The sequence below is a fragment of the Chelonia mydas genome, chromosome 2 (genome assembly GCF_015237465.2).
Source record: "Chelonia mydas isolate rCheMyd1 chromosome 2, rCheMyd1.pri.v2, whole genome shotgun sequence".
Taxonomy (NCBI): Eukaryota; Metazoa; Chordata; order Testudines; family Cheloniidae; genus Chelonia; species Chelonia mydas.
Genome location: NC_057850.1, coordinates 183,117,979 through 183,139,414, shown reverse-complemented (window position 1 = coordinate 183,139,414; position 21,436 = coordinate 183,117,979). Strand labels below are relative to the sequence as shown.

Below are 21,436 nucleotides of genomic sequence, written 5' to 3'. Positions count from 1 at the left end.
TAAAATAATATTATTGCCTTTGTAATTCTGATTATTTTTCCATTTGATTGCTATTCCATTTATCTCAATACAAGTCTTTAAGCCTGTATTTTGTTCTCAGTGTAATGTCCTTGCCATGCACCCTGAGGATCCGTGAAAACTGTGTAACCGGATTCTGGGACAAAAACCTTGTCTTCTGATCAGATTAATTGGCAAGCCTATATAAACAATAATATTAACCTCCTAAAATCAGGCAACATATTAAAATCAGTATTATGACATGATGTTTATCACATGCACATAAAAAAAAAATACTGCTCATGCTCACTTTAATGTGAGCAAGAATGAAATATATCAGCCACTGTGGAGATGAGGGGGATTATTCACCATAGTCGCGGATCAGAGTTATTTGGCTGTGCTTATACTAAAAACAATCGGAGCAGTGTTGAAAATCCATCAGATCCGGATTCTATTTGTAATGCAAAAATAAGAAAAGAAATAGATTTTCCAGAAAATAAGATTCAGAACTTCTGACTAACTTTCACATTCAAACCAAACTCAACTTTACTATAATCTTCATATTTTTTATTTGTATCTGAGAATGCTACATAGCCATGCTCAGTTACCCCATCTGATTAGCAGACTGCATCAAGAAGTTGTTAACAAGACATTGACGTCAGTGTAGCTCAACAGAAGAAATATGTCCAACAGTCTTGACTTCAACTAAATGAGCGACATCAACCCAATGTTACAATCTCTGCGGCTCAATAGTTAAAAAAAAAAAAAAAAAAGCGAGACAAGAACACACACACACAAAAGCATGGAGACTAAAAATCAGATAATGCTTTCAACAGTTCTGGCTTAAAGAACACCAAGAAGAAAATACAGGGGAACCATCACCAAAATCAAGCCCTTTGGTTTGTTTCTTCAGTTCAGACACTATCATGGCTATGAAATAGTTGAGAGCTGGAACTTCACTGTGGGTAGTGACACGTAAATGAATACAGTATTAACATAGGAAAAAAATTAAAAATGGCTCAATTCACATTAAAATCTTCCTCACTCCCAAAAAGAAATGAAGACCTCACTCCCACACACAAAATATACTTACTTGAAGAGTTCACTAAATAGCTGAGAGACTTTTATAGTATAACTTGTAGAATCCATATTTTTCAGGTATTTAGTATGTACCAGGAGGCTATAAATCATATTTTAAATTCAAACTGTTTTTGCATATGTGTACTATGAAGAAAGTAATATGTCTGTGCAAATGGCAGTTAAAAAATGGGACAATTCTGCTCAACAGCTTTCCAAAGTATCTTTAGAGAATATGTACATATTTTGGAACTAAATGGCAGATACAGAAGTTTAAAAAAAGCCACATGTGTAATAAGGATTCCTTCCCTTCCTGAGTGCAACTCAGCTTTACCACAGTTTTCTATATTTTAAGAATCTCAGTTGACGATAAAGGAGTTTCTTCAGAAATATTCATTAAAAGTAGTACATTTTGGTTATCAAATACTCATTTGTTTTCTTTATTCATGGAATAAGTTGCTCAGAGCATCATTTTTCTGTTTTTAGAAGTTTTGGCAGCTTTTGCTGCTTCTATTAATAGCTTTAAAAGGAAACCGCAGTGAACTTAAATTTAAGAATTCTCTACTTACACGACTAAGCGTCCAGATCAAGTTCTAATATAATAAAACCTAAGAAAGGTGAAACGTGATTCAGGTACTGCAGCTTATGTATGTGAGTATTAGCTTGATTAAAATTGAGAAATTAGGTGCAAGATTTTCTCATTTGTAGTTTGAATATTTGCTTTATCCAAGTTCAGAGGAGCCCACAGGTGAGACAATGATATCCCTTAGGGATGAATTTATGTATATCCTAGTATAGAGGATAGGAAAGAAGTTGGTAAAGTATAGGTAGAAGCTAGTAACGAATAGCCAGTCAAACAAAATAGAGTCCCATTTAAAACATAATAATGAAGGCAAAAAGTGCTTATATACAAATTATAGAAGTCTAAAAATACTAAGATGGGTGACCTAGAGTGTCCGGCATTACGTGAATGTATTGATATAAGAGGCAGAGAAACACGGTGGAATGAAGATAATCAATGGGACATGATAATACCAGGGTATAAATATATAGAAATTACAGAGTAGGTCACACTGGTAGGGGGTGACATTATATGCTAAAAGAAAGCACGGAGTCAAATAAGGTAAAATCTTACATGAAACGAACTATACCATAGGATCTCTATGGATAGAAATTCTATGCCTGAATAAAAAGAGTATAGCAATAGGAATATACTACCAGCCACCTAAACAGGACGGTGACAGTGACTGTGAAACACTAAGAGAGGTTAGACAGACTACTAAAGCAGAAAGTGCAATAATAGTGGATTATTTTAGCTATCCTCATATTGACCGGATGTGATGCAGAGATAAAACTGCTAGCCACCATAAATGACTGCTTCTTGGAGCAGCTAGTCCTGGAACCCCCAAAGGGACAGGTAATTCTTGACTTAGTCCTAAGTGGAGCACAGGATCTGGTCCAAGAGGTAACTACAGCTGAACCACTCAGTAATAGTGACTATAATGTAATTAAGTTTAACATCCTTATAGGGGGAAATACAAGCCAGACACAGACACAGAGGGAACATGTCACTTTAAAAAGGGGAACTTCAAAAAACAAATGATGCTCATTGAATGGAAGTTGAAAGGAACTGTCACAATGGTAAATGCTTGAAGCTGCAAGGGGGCTACTTAAAAACACCATAATAGAGGTTCAGAATGAATGTATACCCCAAATCATAGAAAACAATGAGAGGACCACCAAAAGAATGCCACCATGGCTAAACAGCGGAGTAATTGAGGTCATTAGAGGCAAGAAGGCATCCTTTAAGATTTGGAAGTCAAATCCTAGCAAGGATTAACAGGAAGGTGCACAGACTCTGACAGGTTAAGTGTAGAAGTATAATAACGCAGGTCAAGAAAGAATTTGACAAGTAACTTACTAAGGATGAAAAGACTAATGGTAAGAATCTTTTTAAGTGCACCAGAGGTCTGCCAGAGAGGCAATGGGGCCACTAAAAGACAAAGGTGCTAAAGGAGCACACAAGGCCATTGCAGAAAAGCTAAAGAACTCACTGTAATGGTCTTCACTGCAGAGGCTGTGGGGAAGATACCCACGTCAGAGCTATCCTTTTTGGGTGACAAATCTGAAGTAGTGTCCCACACTGATGCATAAATAGAAGAGGTTTTGAACAAATTATTAAATAGAAATAAGTCAACATGACCAGATGGTATTCACTTAAATTCTGTAGGAATTCATATATGATATTGTAGAACTACTATCTGTAGCATATAACCTACCACTGAAACAAGCCTCTGTCTTAGGTGACTGGAAGGTGGCTAATGTAACACCATTTATAAAAAAGGAATCAAGAGGAGATCCTGGCAATTACAGATTTGAGAGTCTAACTTTAACAGTGGGCAACTATAGTCAAGAACAGAATTATAAGACATATAGATAAACATGATTTCCTGGAGAAGAGTTAACATGGCTTTTATGAACGCAAGTCATGCTTCACCAATCTATCCAAATTATTTGAGGGTGTCAATATGCATGCGGATAAGGGTGATCCAGTTAAAATACTGTACTTGGATTTTCAGATAGCCATTGACGAGGCCTCTCATCAAATGCTCTTAAGCAAAGTAAAGAGTCACAAGATAACAGGGAAGTCCTCTCATGAATCAGTAACAGGTTAAGAGACAGGAAACAAAGGGTAGGAATAAAATGGTCAGCTTTCATAATGCTCTCTCCATTTGTAAACAGCAAGATCCCCCAAGGATCTGTACTGGGACCCATGCTGTTCAACATATTCATTAATCATCTGAAAAAGGGAGTGAAGAGTGAAGTGGTGTAGTCTGCAGATGGCATCTTGAATAATTTTGTAAGTCCAAAGATAACTGCAAAGAGTTACAGAGGGATCTAGCAAGGGATGTGAAGGGTAACGAGAAAGGTTTCTACAGGTATGTTAGCAACAAAAAGGTCAGGGAAAGTGTGGGACCCTTACTAAATGGGGGAGGCAACATAGTGACAGATGATGTGGAAAAAGCTGAAGTACTCAATGCTTTTTTTGCCTCTGTCTTCACAGACAAGGTCAGCTCCCAGACTGCTGCACTGCGGGGAGGAGGTGAGCAGCCATCAGTGGTGAAAGAACAGGTTAAGGACTATTTAGAAAAGCTGGACGTGCACAAGTCCCTGGGTCCAGATCTAATGCGTCCAAGGGTGCTGAGGGAGTTGGCTGATGTGATTGGCCATTATCTTTGAAAATTTGTGGCGATCGGGGGAGGTCCCGGATGATTGGAAAAAGGCAAATATAGTGCCCATATTTTAAAAAGGGAAGAAAGAGAACCTGGGGAACTAAAGTTCGCAGAAGACACTAAGCTGGGGGGAGAGGTAGATATGCTGGAGGGTAGGGATAGGGTCAGAGTGACCTAGACAAATTGGAGGATTGGGCCAAAAGAAATCTGATGAGGTTCAACAAGGACAAGTGCAGTGTCCTGCACTTAGGAAGGAAGAATCCCATTCACCGCTACAGGCTAGGGACCGATTGGCTAAGCAGCAGTTCTGCAGAAAAGGACCCGGGGACTACATTGGACGAGAAGCTGGATATGAGTCAGCAGTGTGCCCTTGTTGCCAAGAAGGCCAACAGCATATTGGGCTGTATTAGTAGGAGCATTGCCAGCAGATCGAAGGAAGTAATTATTCCTCTCTACACAGCACTGGTGAGGGCACACCTGGAGTATTGCATCCAGTTTTGGTTCCCTCACTACAGAAGGAATGTGGACAAATTGGAGAGAGTCCAGCGGAGGGCAATGAAAATGATTAGGGGGCTGGGGCACATGATTTACGAGGAGAAGCTGAGGGAACTGGGGTTATTTAGTCTGCAGAAGAGAAGAGTGAGGGGGGTTTGATAGCAACCTTCAACTACCTGAAGGGGGGTTCCAAAGAGGATGGAGCTAGGCTGTTCTCAGTGGTGGCAGACATCAGAACAAGAAGCAATGGTCTCAAGTTGCAGTGGGGGAGGTCTAGGTTGGATATTAGGAAACACTATTTCACTAGGAGGGTAGTGAAGCACTGGAATGGGTTACCTAGGGCAGTGGTGGAATGTCCATCCTTAGAGGTTTTAATGGCTTGGCTTCACAAAGCCTTAGTTGGGATGATTTTGTTGGTGTTGGTCCTGCTTTGGGCAGGGTATTGGACTAGATGACCTCCTGAGATCTCTCCCAACCCCTAATATTCTATGATCTTACAAAACTGGGTGACTCTGCAGAAAAATGACAGATGAAATTCAACACTGATAAGTACAAAGTAATGCATATTGGAAAAAATAATCCCAACTACACATATGGGTGTAGGGAGATGGTGGAACCTCCTTCTGTCATCACCATACAGATGAGGGCAGCCTAGAATTCCTCCTTACCTGTAAGGGGTTAAGAAGTTCAAATAACCTGGTTGGCACCTGACCAAAAGGACCAATGGGGAAAGAAGATACTTTCAAATCTTGGGCAGGGGGAAGGCTTTGTTGTGAGTGTTCTCTTGGGAAGCAAAGAAGCATCAGGTCAGAAAACTCCTTCTCCTATAAACCATCCTAAAAGTCTCTCATATTACAAAAATTGTAAGTACAAGCCAGGCAAGGCGTGTTAGATTATCTTTTGTTCTGCTTGTGAATTTTTCCTTTGCTGGAGGGAGGTTTGTTCCTGTTTTTTGTAACTTTGAAACTAAGCCTAGAGGAAGTTCTGCTGTGTTTTTGAATCTTTTCTTACCCTGTATAGTTATTTTCCATCCTGATTTTACAGAGGTGATTTTTATCTTTTTTTTTTTTTTTTTTTTTTAAATAAAATCCTTCTTTTAAGAACCTGACTGATTTCTCTATTGTCCTAAGACCCAGGGGTTCGGGTCTGTGATCACCTTGTAACCAATTGGTTAGGATATTATTCTCAAGCCGCCCCAGAAAAGGGGGTGCAAGGGCTTGGGGGGATATTTTGGAGGAATAGGAACTCCAAGTGGTCCTTTCCCTGATTCTTTGTTCAATCACTTGGTGATGGCAGCGTACTCTCCAAGGGCAAAAAATTGGTGCCTTGGGGAAGTTTTAATCTAAGCTGGTAGAAATAAGCTTAGGGGTCTTTCATGCGGGTTTCCACATCTGTACCCTAGCGTTCAGAGTGGGGAGGTAACCCGACATCTTCCTTTGAGGTTTTTAAGGTCAGGCTTGACAAAGCCCTAGCTGCGATGATTTAGTTGGGGATTGGTCCTGCTTTGAGCAGGGGGTTGGACTAGATGACCTCTTGAGATCCCTTCCAACCCTGATATTCTATGATAATGATGAGTGCTAACAGCTAATTTAGAACCCAAGAAAGATCTTGGAGTCACTGTGCATAGTTCTCTAAAAACCTATCCTGAAAGATGATCCCTCACTCTCACAGATCTTGGGAGACAGACCAGTCCTCGCTTATAGACAGCCCCCCAACCTGAAGCAGATACTCACCAGAAACCACACACCACACAACAAAAACACTAACCCAGGAACCTATCCTTGCAACAAAGCCTGATGCCAACTCTGTCCACATATCTATTCAAAGTGACACCATCATAGGACTTAATCACATCAGCCACACCATCAGGGGCTCATTCACCTGCACATCTACCAATGTGATATATGCCATCATGTGCCAGCAATGTCCCTCTACCATGTACATTGGCCAAAACAGACAGTCTTTATGCAAAAGAATAAATGGACACAGATCTGACATCAGGAATCATAACATTCAAAAACCAGTAGGAGAACACTTCAACCTCTCTGGTCACTCAGTAACAGACTTAAAGGTGGCAATTTTGCAACAGAAAAGCTTCAAAAACAGACTCCAAGGAGAAACTGCTGAACTTGAATTGATTTGCAAACTAGATAGCATTAACTCAGGTTTGAATAGAGACTGGGAGTGGCTGGGTCATTACACTAATTGAATCTATTTCCCCATGTTAAGCATCCTCACACCTCTTGCCAACTGTCTGAAATGGGCCATCTTGATTATAACTACAAAAGTTTTTTTCTCCTGCTGATAATAGCTCATCTTAATTAATTAGCCTCTTAGAGTTGGTCTGGCAACTTCCACCTTTTAATATTTTCTGTATGTATATATATCCTCTTACTATATGTTCCATTCTATGCATCTGATGAAGTAGGCTGTAGCCCAGGAAAGCTTATGCTCAAATAAATTTGTTAGTCTCTAAGGTGCCACAAGTACTCCTGTTCTTTTTGTGGATACAGACTAACAAGGCTGCTACTCTGAAACCTGTCACCACGAATACTGTGTTCAGTTCTGGTGGCCCCATCTCAAAAAGGATATATAGAGCATGGGTTCTCAAAACGGGGCTGGAACCCATCAGGGGTCACGAAGTTATTACATGGAGGGTCACAAGCTGTCAGCCTCCACCCCAAATCTCGCTTTGCCTCCAGCATTTAACACGGTGTTAAATATATTAAAAAGTGCTTTTCATTTATAAGGGGGGGAGGGGTCACACTCAGAGGCTTGCTATCTGAAAGGGGTCACCAGTACAAAAGTTTCAGAACCACTGATACAGAGGAACTGGAAAGGCAACAGAGATAATCATGAGTATGGTATGTCTTCAATATAAAGAAAGACAAAAAAGAATAGGCCTGTTCATCTTAGAGGAAAAAAAGATGATTAAGGGGGAAATGTGATAGAGATCTATAAAATCATGAATGGTCTGGAAAGAGCGAATAGAGAAGTGTTATTTATTTACCCTTTCTCACACACACACACAAAATACAAAAACCAGGGATCACTCAATAAAATTGACAGCACGTTTAACACAAATAAGAGGAAGTACTTTTTCCACACTGCAGACAATTAACCTGTGGGATGTTGTGATGGCCAAAAGTATAATTAGGTTAAAAAACAAACAAAACAACACAACACTAGATAAGGGGATAGCTCCGTCAATGGCTATTAGCCAAGATGGTCAGGGATGCAACCCCATGCTCAAATGACCCTAAACCTCTGACTACCAGAAGCCGGGAAGGAAATACAGGGGTGGAACATTCCAACTGCACTGTTCTGTACACTCCCACAAAGCTCGGGTACAGGCCACTGTTGAAGACAGGATAAAGAGCCAGATGAACCATTGGTCTGACCCAGTATGGCAGTTCTTGCATTCTATGTAATTTCACATGCTGAGTTTGAGGGTGGTAATGTGCATTATGGGGGGGGGGGGGGGGGGGGGGGGGGAAGAGACAGTTACACATGGAGTTTTAATTATGTTGATTTTACTGAAAAAAAGAGTATTGGTGTTTTCTGATAAAAACAGAGGCATGATAAGGCTTGCTCTTTGATGCTATGACGACAATTAAAGAAAGCACTGTATTCAATATCACTTAAGAATCCTTTTACCTTCTATGCCCAAACCTTTACTTCTGTAATTGATGTATATCATAATGCTTAACATTACTCTAATGCAGGAAACTCCTCAATGCCATCCTCTAAATATTGCAATAAAATTAAAAAAGCACATCCTGTTCTATGCAATAATGTATACAATGTACTCAAAGTACCATCAAGATGGACTCTGAGAATGGGGACAAATAGAGATGTTAGTGTTTACACAGCACTTTGAAGATGTACAGTTTTAAGTATTAGTACTATAGCATGTTATTTCAATACTGCATAGTTCTCAGATATTCCAAGTTAACAGGTGTTCTAATTAAACATTAGAAACACTTGTTTATCTACAGGCTCTCTCCCTATTTGAGTATTACATTTAATAAGAGTGTAGTAACCTACAATAGTTTCCGGGAACAGGGGGGGAGGAGGCAAAAAACAAAAGTAAAGTATACAGTCCCAAAAAGTCTCTAGTATCAAGCTAGTGGGAACTAAGTGTAAAGAAAAGCCAGCCACACAAGAAAAGTGCTACTTACATATTTTATATTAAGTCCAATAAAAGTCACATTTAACACTCAAGTATTTCTTGCTCAAGTTGTATCTTCCTCAGCCCTGGATCCCAGTAGTACTACTATTACCACTTATCTTTATCAAGAAAGAGATGCAGGCAGTTTCCCTCCATTGACACCAATTTCACCCTGCAGGCAGACTATAATAATCTGAGGCGCATTTCCAATTAACTAACTGCCATTCTAAAGACAATTCTAGTTGTTACTAGATGCTGGTTCACGAAGTACTTTCAGAAATATGGAAGTCTAGTGTGTGTAGAAAAGGGAAAGATGAGGTTAGGGTCAAAGCCTGGAAAATCCACTTATCATTGGGAAGTGACCAGTTTTCCCTGGCAAACACAGGGACTTAAATCAACTTCTGCAGAAATTGCAAATCAAGTTTCTTGCACTAAAGACTGAAGAAAAACTTCCAAATGTGAACCAAAATAAAAGGATAAATATTATCAGCGCCTGCAGACTTTGGAAGGAGACAGATATTAACCAAGCTGATCAGTTTCACGGCAACCCCAAAGGTTCTCAATCACTGACAAGATTCACCTTGATTTCATGCTGCCCCTGTTTGGGAAAACTCAGCAGAGGCAAGTACTAGAGTTACTTAGGGTAAACAGACCTTAAAAAGTGACACAGGGAGGGTAGTGCAATAGGTACCACTTCTCCCCAGTTCACCTCTAAAGAAATGAGAAAGACAGTGAAACCGAAATACAGACGACTTGTTGCCCACAGACAGTCTCCCACCTTGTCAGTAACCACCGGTGCAGCTCCACCAGTGGAATACTAGCATAGGTAGGGTTCAGACAGACAGACACTAGTGTTTTTATGAGTGTCATTTAGATCTGATCTGAGCAGTGGTAGATGACATCATAATAGAGTACAGTTGTTCCCCATCTACCTTTGTGCTGAGATCACTGCTTGCAATAGTGGAATATTCCCCAAGGTACTTTTCCTCTTCCAGCAGCTTGGGAGGAGGACGCAGGGGAACCAGTTTCAAACTTAGGGCAACTGCAAAGCACCATAACATTCAATGAGGCTCCACACAGAATCGTGAGTCTACCTATAAAGATCCAGTTTCAGGATTTGGCCCTTAGATAGCTGCTAGTGAGAGGCTGATACAAGATCCCACTAGGAACTGGCAGGAAGTTTAAACTAGCTTCTCACATGGACATTATCCCTAGACATTGCTAGACTTGTAAATGTAAACCATCAGACCACAGGTGTCTACCAAGTATTTTAAAACTTGGAATAAGGCCCCATTCTGCTGGGGAATTTATCCATAACTTGTTCTAGAGGAAGAACAAATCTGTCTTCCATTCACAGGGGAGCTATTTCAACTCCAAAATTAGCTGATCAACACCCAGAGTTATCACTTAGAAAAGTCCATTTCCCTATAGTCAACAGGGGGATTGAGCTCAGAGATCCATATAATTACTATTATGCTTTTATCATGTCATGTCAAATTGGTTCCAGCACGCTAACATCCTTATACCCACATGGGTAGAAAATGAATAGATACATCCCCCTGCAGGTGTGCCTGGTTCCTCTCTTTGTCCAGTAGAGAAAAATAAGGGGCCTACAAGAATGGTGGCCTCCCAAAAGGGTCTAAGTTACCCTAGCTAAAAAGTATCAATTTCATCCTTGCTGTCATGCAAAAGCATCGAGATGGGGTAACCCAGACTTGCAAATTGGGAAAGAAACCTATAATTTGGAGGAACTGGCTGAGCAAGGGCATCATATGTATTTTCCAATTAGTCAAGGATGAGACCTCTGTGTCTTTTCTAACACTGAAGCAATACTATTCATATTAACAACAAGGGGGAAGAAACGGAAACCAAAATAGGGAAAGAATAGGTTACAGAATATTTAGACAAATTAGATGTATTCATATCAGCAGGGTCTGATGAAATTCATCTTAGGGTACTTAAGGAACTTGCTGAAAATCTCAGAACCATTAGCAATGATCTTTGAGAACTCCTGGGGGATAGGGGACATCCCAGAAGACTGGAAAAGGGCAAACATTCCCCTTTTTAATGCCCCTATAGGTACTAAGAGGACCTGTGGAATTATAGACCAGCCAGCTTAACTTTGATACCTAGAAAGATACAAGTTATTAAACAATCCGTTTATAAGCACTTGGAGGGCAATGAGGTTATAAGGAATAGCCAGCATAGATTTGTCAAAAACAAATCATGCCAAACCAACCTCATTTCCTTCTTTGACAGCATTACTGGATGGGTGGAAGCAATAGTACGTGATGTATCTTGATTTTAGTAAGGCTTTTCACAAAATCCCACATGACATTCTCATAAGCAAATAAGAGAAATGTGGTCCACATGAAATTACTATAAAGTAGGTGCACAGCTGGCTGAAAGACTGTACTCAAAAAGTTAAAGATGTGCAGTCAGACTGGGAGAACATATCTAGTGGGGTCCTTCAGGAGCAATTTCTGGGCCTGGAAAAATCAGTATTTTCCTTAATGATTGGATAACAGAATGGCAAGTATGCTTATAAAATCTGTAGGTAACACAATGCTGGAAAGGGTTGCAAGCACACTGAAGTACAGGATTAGAATTCAAAAGGACCGTAAATTGGAAAATTGGTCCTAAATCAACAAAATTCAATAAAAGACAAGTGCAAAGTATTTCACTTAGGAAGGCAAAAATCAAATGCACATCTATAAAATGAGGAATAACCGGCTAGGTGGTAGCACTGCTGAAAAGGATCTGGAAGTTATACTGGATCACAAAGTGAATCTGAGTAAACAACATGATGCAGCTGTGCAAAATGAAAATATTCTGGGATGTATTAACAGAAAAGTAGTATGTCAGACACAGGAGGTAATTGTCCTGCTCTGCTTGGAACAGGTGAGGCCTCAGCTGGAGTACTGTATCCAATTTTGGGCACCAAAGTTTAGGAAACGTGGAAAAATTGGACAGAGTACAGAGGATAGTAACAAAAATGATAAAAGATTTAGAAAACCTGTCTCGTGAGGAAAGGTTTAGTCATACTTAGTCTTGAAAAGACTAAGGAGGGACCCGATAACGGTCTTCAAATATATTAAGGGCTGCTATAAAGAGGACTGTGATCAATTGTTCTATACTTCTTGTCCTGCCTTCAGTGGATGTAATGTGCTTAACCTGAAACAAGGCAATTTTAAATTAGGTATTAGGAAAGACTTAACTATAAGGGTAGTTAAGCTCTGGAATAGGCTTCCAAGAGACACTGTTGAATCACCATGACTGAAGGTTTTTAAGAACAGGTTGGACAAACACCTGTCAGGGATGGGCTAGGTTAACTTGGTCCTGCCTCAGTGCTGTGGCATGAACTTGACCTCTCAAGGTCCCTTCCAACCCTACATTTCTGATATGACCTGCCACCCTCAGTGGACTAGTAGTACTTGCAACTAAGACAACTGCTAACAAATCAGTTTGGTCCAGATGCTGTAGGACTGCCAGAGGCCCCAGAGCTACTAGGTACTTTAGAAATGCTTCACAGACTATCCAGGCCTATGTCCACTATGTATGCATTACTACTGAAGAGAACTCCACTAGTCTGGAGTTCTTTGTGAAAGCATGGGAACGAGAGTTATCACAGCCCTTAGAAGATTCCCAATGGCAGGGCATATTACAGAATGTTAAAAATGGTCCTGTGGATCTCAAGCTATGCCTGATATAGCAAAAGATTCTATTCAAAATGTATTGCGTCCCAGAGGTTGTGCAAGACGGGGGCCCTGTCTTCAGATGTCTGTGCGTGCTGTAATAAAGAAAAAGGAGCCCTCATGCATATGTTATGGGACTGTCCAACAGTCAGACACCATGGAAAGAGGTGGACACAAGAGTAAAAATAGTGCTTGGCTTCAGCAACCAAATCTCAGCTGAAGTTACATCATAGGTTATGTGCCTACTGCGGTGGGTTCAACTTCACCACAAATATTTTAGTTCTTGAGGGCTGTAATGTTCATCAAACACATGATTTTACAAAAAAGGAGTAGACTTATGCCAATAATAGAGCAGTGGTATTCAGACCTGTCTGAGTTAGCAGCCAAAGAAACAATAGCTTATCAGTGTAGAAAACAATTGAGAGAATTCAAAGAAATGGAGGTCTCTACTTCTTGATATACTTGGATAAAGAATGCTGAGATAGCTCAAAGAACGGCATTCCATTTGACCGCTCCACTTTTCCTTTCCCTCTTCCCCCGCCCCTCCTCTTTTTTTTTGCGTCTATTTGAATATCTCTATTGTTATTATCCCCCCTTAATAGGTTATGTCTGTGTAATATTGTCTGATTTTGTATTGTATGATCTTGCAGCTTTGATAAGCGTAAAGTTACATAATTTTATTGGATATCCTGTGAAATGTGTGATATTTGGTAACATACTAGCTATAAGTAGCTGTAATTCCATCTATATTTTTTGGATGTGAAAATTAATACAAAATCAATCACATTAGCTCAGCATTCTTTTTAAATAAAGCGACAAATATTGGCCATCACCTTATGGCTAGAAACCTCATGCATCCATTCCCCTTAATGTTTAGTCTTGAGTCAGGAGGTGTAATTGCTTGCCTCCCACCCCCAACCAAAGCAGAGGTCTGGGAACTTCTAGAAAATTTCTTAATTCAATGGCTTATGCCAGCTGTAAGTCACCAATTTGTCCTCTTCTACACAAAAACAAAAACCACACATAAGTTTGGCTCTTTTTTTCTTTTTAAATACACTCCTTTCTGGTCAGACCACGCCCTCCCTCCATAGGATTAAAATGACTTTAATTATAAGGAGGCGGTTTTGTTACTGTTTTTCTATGACAGATACTATGTAAATATTTGGCAGTAAGCTTTTTGCTAATCAGGCAGGAATGTTCAGTACAGACCTCACTGAATAATTCTCAGTGGATTTCCTCCCAGTATTTGTGTAGCTTTTCATAGCCATCAAGGAGGCGGCATATCTAAGGGACTCTCTCAAGAAGGAAAGAAAGAAGCCAAGAAATTGTGCTATGAAGCAAATAATTGATACAGGCTTTGATTCTGAAGATACCTGCAGATTCTTCCAGCAAGTAACATTTATCTGATCATCCTTGAAAACTTAGGTTTATGTCAGCCTTACAAAGCTGACTTACCATTCCAGGCACATCATTCTGCTTATTCATCCTCACAGTGAGGGTAATAACAATAATGAAAAGATAGTGTTTGTCAAATTGAAGTACATTTTTTGATGAGTGAGCAAGCAAGCAAGTAGAATTTTGTGAAACTGGTTTTTGATAAAATTCCTGATTCCAGTTATCAATAATGGTCCATCCAATGAAACCCTGCTACAGTGAATATACGCGGACTTCCTTTCTACTAGATTAAAGTCCTTGTAGTACAGAATGAACCCCAAATATTGTTGTTAACTGCAGGTTAACAGTAATTTTCATGGAAATATTTTTAACCTAAGCATTATCATCTGTTCCAGTTGAAAATGGATATCAACTCAGAATGACATCATACAAAAATATTTAGTTGTGTGTATGCAATTTTTTAAGAAGTTGAATACAGTATAATCTATGTTGCTCAAGTTTAGGAAGGAAACAAACATTCTTCTTTGAATAGTAAATGATTTTTCCATGACTAACATTAATTTAGGAACTTTGATGTGGATTTAAGACTAACTACACAACATCAAAAAGTTTCTTGGAGGCACTCTGCAAACATACCCGCTTCCTAGTGTATTCTGTTCAACAGTCTTTAAGACTCAGTGATCACTATGACATTGATTTTACAAATACTTGTGTTTGATTCACTTTAAATATGCGTGTAGTACCACTGACTTCACTTTCGTAAGTGCCTGCAGGGACTATAATTTCCACAGAATGACACTTCAGGAAAGCTTTCTTCTGTTCCTGGTGTTGATTTTAATCACAACTCAGACTACACGTGCCAGAGTCAACAAATCTATAACAGGGATTAAACAAATCCCCCAAGAACAGCTCTCTTGCCAATAAATATACTCATACCAGAGCAAACAGGTCAAACGCTGTAATTATATAATTAAGATTATATACAGAGTTAAACAGTGGGCTGAAATTCCTTATGATTTGTTCTCAATCCAAAAGGAGACAGTGTTTTGCTTCAGAAATTTTGGTTAAATTTTGTTTGACTAATTATTGTCCAAAAGCGAGGCTTAAAATATCGCCTGGATGCTGTTTTTGCCCTAAGACAACAAAAGTGGCTTAATTTTAAAAAGTTCATACCCAGCATGGACTTTTGTTCTCCAAACATGTGAAATACCTCAAACACCTTTATAAGAATACAGAGCTTCCTCCTTCCCTCTCCTTCACCCCCAAAAAAACCAAACACCACACATGCACTTCACCTATGGGTTTAGACCAAGCATGAAAAGTTTCAGTATAAAGTATAATTTTTCCCAGGAAATTCCAAGTGTAAAAACTAAGGTCTTCCAACACGTGCCTCCTTAGTCTTACTCGATATTGGGTCTGTAATGTAATTTTATTAGCTGAATGAAACAAACATTTAAATGTCATCTGGCACATGAAAACATAGGAGGTTCTGTTCTCCCCGTTATATTATTAAAAAGGTAAACAAAACAGAAGGTTACAGGTTTTTAGTGGGGAAGCCATGTCTCAAGCTCCTAACAAAAAAAACCCACCATGCATACCCCAAACCTGGAAGAAAAAGAAACCAGAAATTACTGCTGTTTACTTCATTTGACAAACTGACAACAGAGCTGTACAACAAACCAGGCAGTGATGCCTGAGGAACTTACTGTTGGCAAATACTATTGCAACACTAAAGCTATTTCCAAAACTTTACTTTAGTGTTCATATATTCACCAGAAAGCTCCTGGGTATCACTACTTGCTTTACTGAGGTAGTTACCCAACAGGCAATCAAGTAGCAGCTTTGGCTTGTTCCCTTGCACCAGGCACTGTTTACAGATGCAAAACTTTCCTGAAAAGTAACAAGGCAGGTAAATGGAAAGTAAACCGTTTAATTAGCCAATCAAAACAAGACACCGAGCATGGACAAGCATGTCCGCTTAATTCCTTCACTTAGAAAGTGCCAGGATTTAACAAGCCCCTGGTTACACTGGGAAAAAGAGGATCCCCCTTAAAACCACAAAAGCCAGTAATAAGAACGAGGAGTACTTGTGGCACCTTAGAGACTAACATCTCTTTGAGCATAAGCTTTCGTGGGCTAAAACCCAATTATTCGGATGCATGCAGTGGAAAATACAGTAGGAAGATATGTATATATATACATATATATACACACACACAGAATACATGAAAAAATGGGTGTTGCCATACACACTATAATGAGAGCGATCAATTAAAGGTGACCTATTACCAGCAGCGGGAAAAAAATCTTTTATAGTGATAATCAAAATGGCCCATTTCCAACAGTTGACAAGAAGGTGAGAGTAACAGTGTGGGGCGGGGGTGGGGGGGGTAAGCATGGGGAAATAGTTTGACTTTGTGTAATGACCCATCCACTCCCAGTCTTTATTCAAGCCTAATTTAATGGTGTCCAGTTTGCAAATTAATTCCAATTTAGCAGTCTCTCATTGGAGTCTGTTTTTGAAGGTTTTTTGTTGTAATATTGTGACTTTTAGGTCTGCAATCGAGTGACCAGGCAGATTGAAGTGTTCTCCCACTGGTTTTTGAATGTTATAATTCTTGAGGTCAGATTTGTGTCCATTTATTCTTTTACGTAGAAACTGTCCGGTTTGGCCAATGTACGTGGCAGAGGGGAATTGTTGGCACATGATGGCATATATCCCATTGGTAGATGTGCAGGTGAACAAGCCTCTGATAGAGTGGCTGATGTGATTAGGTCCTATGATGGTGTCCCCTGAATAGATACGTGGGCAGAGTTGGCAACGGGCTTTGTTGCAAGGATAGGATCCTGGGTTAGTGTTTTTGTTGTGTGGTTGCTGGTGAGTATTTGCTTCAGGTTGGGGGGCGGTCTGTAAGCAAGGACTGGCCTGTCTCCCAAAATCTGTGAGAGTGAGGGATCGTCCTTCAGGACAGGTTGTAGATCCTTGATGATGCGCTGGAGAGGTTTTAGTAGACTGGACTTTATATAGAGTGCTTCTGCCGACAAGCATGGGCTGAAAAGCAGCATCACTTGCCCCATAACCTCAGCCATGCAGAACACAATGCCATCCACAGCCTCAGAAACAACTCTGACATTATAATCAAAAAGGCTGACAAAGGAGGTGCTGTCGTCATCATGAATAGGTTGGAATATGAATAAGAGGCTGCTAGGCAGCTCTCTAACACCACATTCTACAAGCCATTACCCTCTGATCCCAAAGGGTTACCGAAAGAAACTACACCATCTGCTCAAGAAACTCCCTGAAAAAGCACAAGAACAAATCTGCACACACACACCCCCTAGAACTCCAACCAGGGGTATTCTACCTGCTACCCAAGATCCATAAACCTCGAAATCCTGGACACCCCATCATCTCAGGCATTGGCACCCTGACAGCAGGACTGTCTGGCTACGTAGACTCCCTCCTCAGGCCCTACGCTACCAGCACTCCCAGCTATCTTCGAAACACCACTGACTTCCTGAGGAAACTACAATCCATTGGTGATCTTCCAGAAAACACCATCCTGGCCACTATGGATGTAGAAGCCCTCTACACCAACATTCCACACAAAGATGGACTACAAGCCATCAGGAACAGTATCCCCAATAATGTCACGGCAAACCTGGTGGCTGAACTTTGTGACTTTACCCTAACCCATAACTATTTCACATTTGGGGACAATGTATACCTTCAAATCAGTGGCACTGCGATGGGTACCCGCATGGCCCCACAGTATGCCAACATTTTTATGGCTGACTTAGAACAACGCTTCTTCAGCTCTCGTCCCATAATGCCCCTACTCTGCTTGCACTACATTGATGACATCTTCATCATCTGGACCCATGGAAAAGAAGCCCTTCAGGAATTCCACCATGATTTCAACAATTTCCATCCCACCATCAACCTCAGCCTGGACCAGTCCACACAAGAGATCCACTTCCTGGACACTACAGTGCTAATAAGCGATGGTCACATAAACACCACCCTATACCAGAAACCTACTGACCACTATTCCTACCTACATGCCTCCAGCTTTCACCCAGACCACACCACACGATCCATCGTCTACAGCCAAGCTCTAAGATACAACCGCATTTACTCCAAACCCTCAGACAAAGAAACACCTACAAGATCTCTATCAAGCATTCTTACAACTACAATACCCACCTGCTGAAGTGAAGAAACAGATTGAGCCAGAAGAGTACCCAGAAGTCACCTACTACAGGACAGGCCCAATAAAGAAAGTAACAGAATGCCACTAGCCATCACCTTCAGCCCCCAACTAAAACCTCTCCAACGCATCATCAAGGATCTACAACCTATCCTGAAGGATGATCCCTCACTCTCACAGATATTGGGAGACAGGCCAGTCCTTGCCTACAGACAGCCCCCCAACCTGAAGCAAATACTCACCAGCAACCACACACCACACAACAAAAACACTAACCCAGGAACCTATCCTTGCAACAAAGCTCGTTGCCAATTCCGTCCACATATCTATTCAGGGGACACCATCATAGAACCTAATCACATCAGCCAAACTATTAGAGGCTTGTTCACCTGCACATCTACCAATGGGATATATGCCATCATGTGCCAGCAATGCCCCTTTGCCATGTACATTGGCCAAACCGGACAGTCTCTACACAAAAGAATAAATGGACACAAATCAGACATCAAGAATTATAACATTCAAAAACCAGTGGGAGAACACTTCAATCTCCCTGGTCACTCGATTGCAGACCTAAAAGTCACAATATTACAACAAAAATCCTTCAAAAACAGACTCCAATGAGAGACTGCTAAATTGGAATTAATTTGCAAACTGGACACCATTAAATTAGGCTTGAATAAAGACTGGGAGTGGATGGGTCATTACACAAAGTCAAACTATTTCCCCATGCTTATCCTCCCCCCCCCCCCCCACCTTCTTGTCAACTGTTGGAAATGGGCCATTCTGATTATCGCTATAAAAGGTTTTTTTCCCGCTGCTGGTAATAGCTCACCTTAATTGATCGTTCTCATTATAGTGTGTATGACAACACCCATTTTTCATGTGTTCTCTGTGCCTATATATATATATATATATAGAATCTTCCTACTGTATTTTCCACTGCATGCATCCGATTAAGTGGGTTTTAGCCCACGAAAGCTTATGCTCAAAGAGATGTGTTAGTCTCTAAGGTGCCACAAGTACTCCTCCTTCTTTTCGCTGATACAGACTAACAGGGCTGCTCCTCTGAAGCCTGTCAGAAAAGCCAGTGGGATTGACACTGCAAGCTGAGTCTCCCTTTCTCCCCCCAGCGCAGCCACTCCTCCGAGACCCGCGATCTCCAGGCCGTGCTCCAGGGGACCGGAGAGGAATCTGGGCTAGAAGCTCCCCAGAGCCCCCCTGCGGACAAGCGGGAAGGCTGCGCGGTGCTCCTGCCCCGACCAGCTCACGGCCCAGACGGTCCCGCCAGCCCGGCCGCGGGCTGGGGCTCGACCCCCCTCCTCCCGCGGCTGCCGCCGGACCCCACCCGGCCGGCCTCTGCGCGTGCCCGGCTCCCTCCGCCCCGCCGGGAGGCGGGTCACCCCTCTGCACGCAGGCTGGAGGGAAGCGGCCAACGGGCGGTGGGGAGGATGGGGCGGGGCGGGGCGCCGCTGCCTGGCGACTCCAGGTAACTGGGCAGATGGGGGGGGGGGGCAGGTGACTGCGTGGCTTCCCCGGGTCACTCACAGCTTCAGCGTCTCATAGGCCCCCGCCGTCGCCGCCATCGCCCCCCTCCGGCTGCCCCGCCGCTGCCGGCTCGGCTCCGTTCTACGTCCTGGACTCCCTCCTCTTTCTGACCCTGACGCGTCTCGGTCTTGAGGACGGGGCCTCGCACAGGACAAACGTAACCAAACACCTTGTAGCGGCCGGGCTCCAGACACGGAAGGGAATGACTGGCCCTGCCGTGATTGGCTGCGTCTCCGGCTGTGACCGCGCCCACTGAGCCACCTAGTGATCAGGCGAGAGTGCAACTGTGAGGCTACCGCTAGGGTGGGGGAGAAGAGAGGCGTGAGACGCTCGACGAAACGGCTAGGGATTGGCCAAGCGTGTTGTTGTAGCTCCGCCCCCTAGGAGCTAGTGAGGAGGAGAGGGGCCGGGCGATGGGCGGAGCTACAGACGGGCTTTGATTGGCTGCACATCCCTCCGTAGTCCCACCCTTGGATCCGAACGCCCATCCGTTAGTGACTCTGTGTGTGTAGGCGGGGTCAATGAGTAGTTAGAGGGTGAGCGCCAGATTCTTAGCTGTATGCAGGGCCAGTGGCGCAATGGATAACGCGTCTGACTACGGATCAGAAGATTCTAGGTTCGACTCCTGGCTGGCTCGGCTGATTATTTTTTTTTTTCGCCTCCTGCCAAGGCACCCTCATTTTACTGCTCCTGCCTCCTGCAGTCACCTACAGCCCGATCACTCACCCCCATAGAGATATATGGAATACAGCACACCCCTTCCCCACTCACCTTGTTGTGACCCCCCTGAATCCCTCCCGACACCACTCACCTTCCATACACCCCCCTTCTTTACTCGCTGTGCTGTGCGCCCCCTGTTCCCCCACACCACTCGCCTTCCCTACACCCCATATCCCCTCACCTTCTGTACCCCCTTCCCACTCACCCTGCTGTACCCCCACACCACTCACCTTCCACACACACCCATACCCCCTTCCCCACTCCCCCTGCCATGTACCCCCATACCCGCTTCCCTGCCCTACACCCCAACACCACTCACCTTCTGTACACCCCTTACCGCCCTCCCCTTTTCACCCTGCCACACGCCCCTTCCCACACCGTACCCCCCCACTCACCCTGCCATACACCCCCAACTACTCCATCTACCCTCCGGCCCCTCATGCTGATGTGCTTATTCCCTCACCCCCCTGCACCATTATAACCCGATCCTTCAGACAGCCTCCCTGTACCTGTTCTCTGTATGCCAACATACCATCCCTCACGTGTTTGTGTGTCACACCTTCCCTGTGTCATTATAACCCCACTAGTGCTTATATGACATTATGTCATGCCTGTGCCATTATCTGCTTCCATATGTTGTTATACCTCCCCATTCCCCCATTCCCGAGCCTGGGCCATTATACCTCCATATGATGATGCCACCTTTGGGTAGCTAGGAGCCCATGTGATTTTAAATCTTCTACTATCATTCTCCTCTCATGTGATATTACACCACCTCACTCCTGTGTGTGTCACTTGCCACACCCCTGACATTACTGCTCAAGAGCAGGTGAGGTAAGTCTTACCTCACCTGCTCTGTCTCTCTAATATCTGGGGACCAACATGGCAGCAGCA

General features: G+C 42.4%; 1 protein-coding gene and 1 non-coding gene across 4 annotated transcripts in view; one reads left to right on the top strand and one right to left on the bottom strand.

Moving 5' to 3' along the window:
• The window catches only part of SACM1L (SAC1 like phosphatidylinositide phosphatase), a 60,425-nt gene extending 40,320 nt beyond the window's left edge, over positions 1-20,105 (bottom strand). For 2 of the 3 annotated variants that reach the window (XM_037890249.2, XM_037890247.2), the window contains exons 1-2: positions 19,823-20,023; positions 15,770-15,953 (exon numbers count right to left, since the gene is read on the bottom strand). Coding sequence is in view for 1 of the 3 variants with exons in the window: in XM_037890246.2 (XP_037746174.1) it covers positions 19,823-19,860 (38 nt within the window). In the remaining 2 variants the exon portion in view is untranslated. Of the gene's footprint in view, positions 1-15,769; positions 15,954-19,822 lie in introns of all 3 variants that reach the window. The other variant, XM_037890246.2, reaches the window with a different exon arrangement.
• A 281-nt stretch (positions 20,106-20,386) lies between these two features.
• TRNAR-ACG lies at positions 20,387-20,459 on the top strand. The gene has a single exon. It is a non-coding gene; the product is annotated as a tRNA-Arg (tRNA).
• Positions 20,460-21,436: the final 977 nt, after the last annotated feature.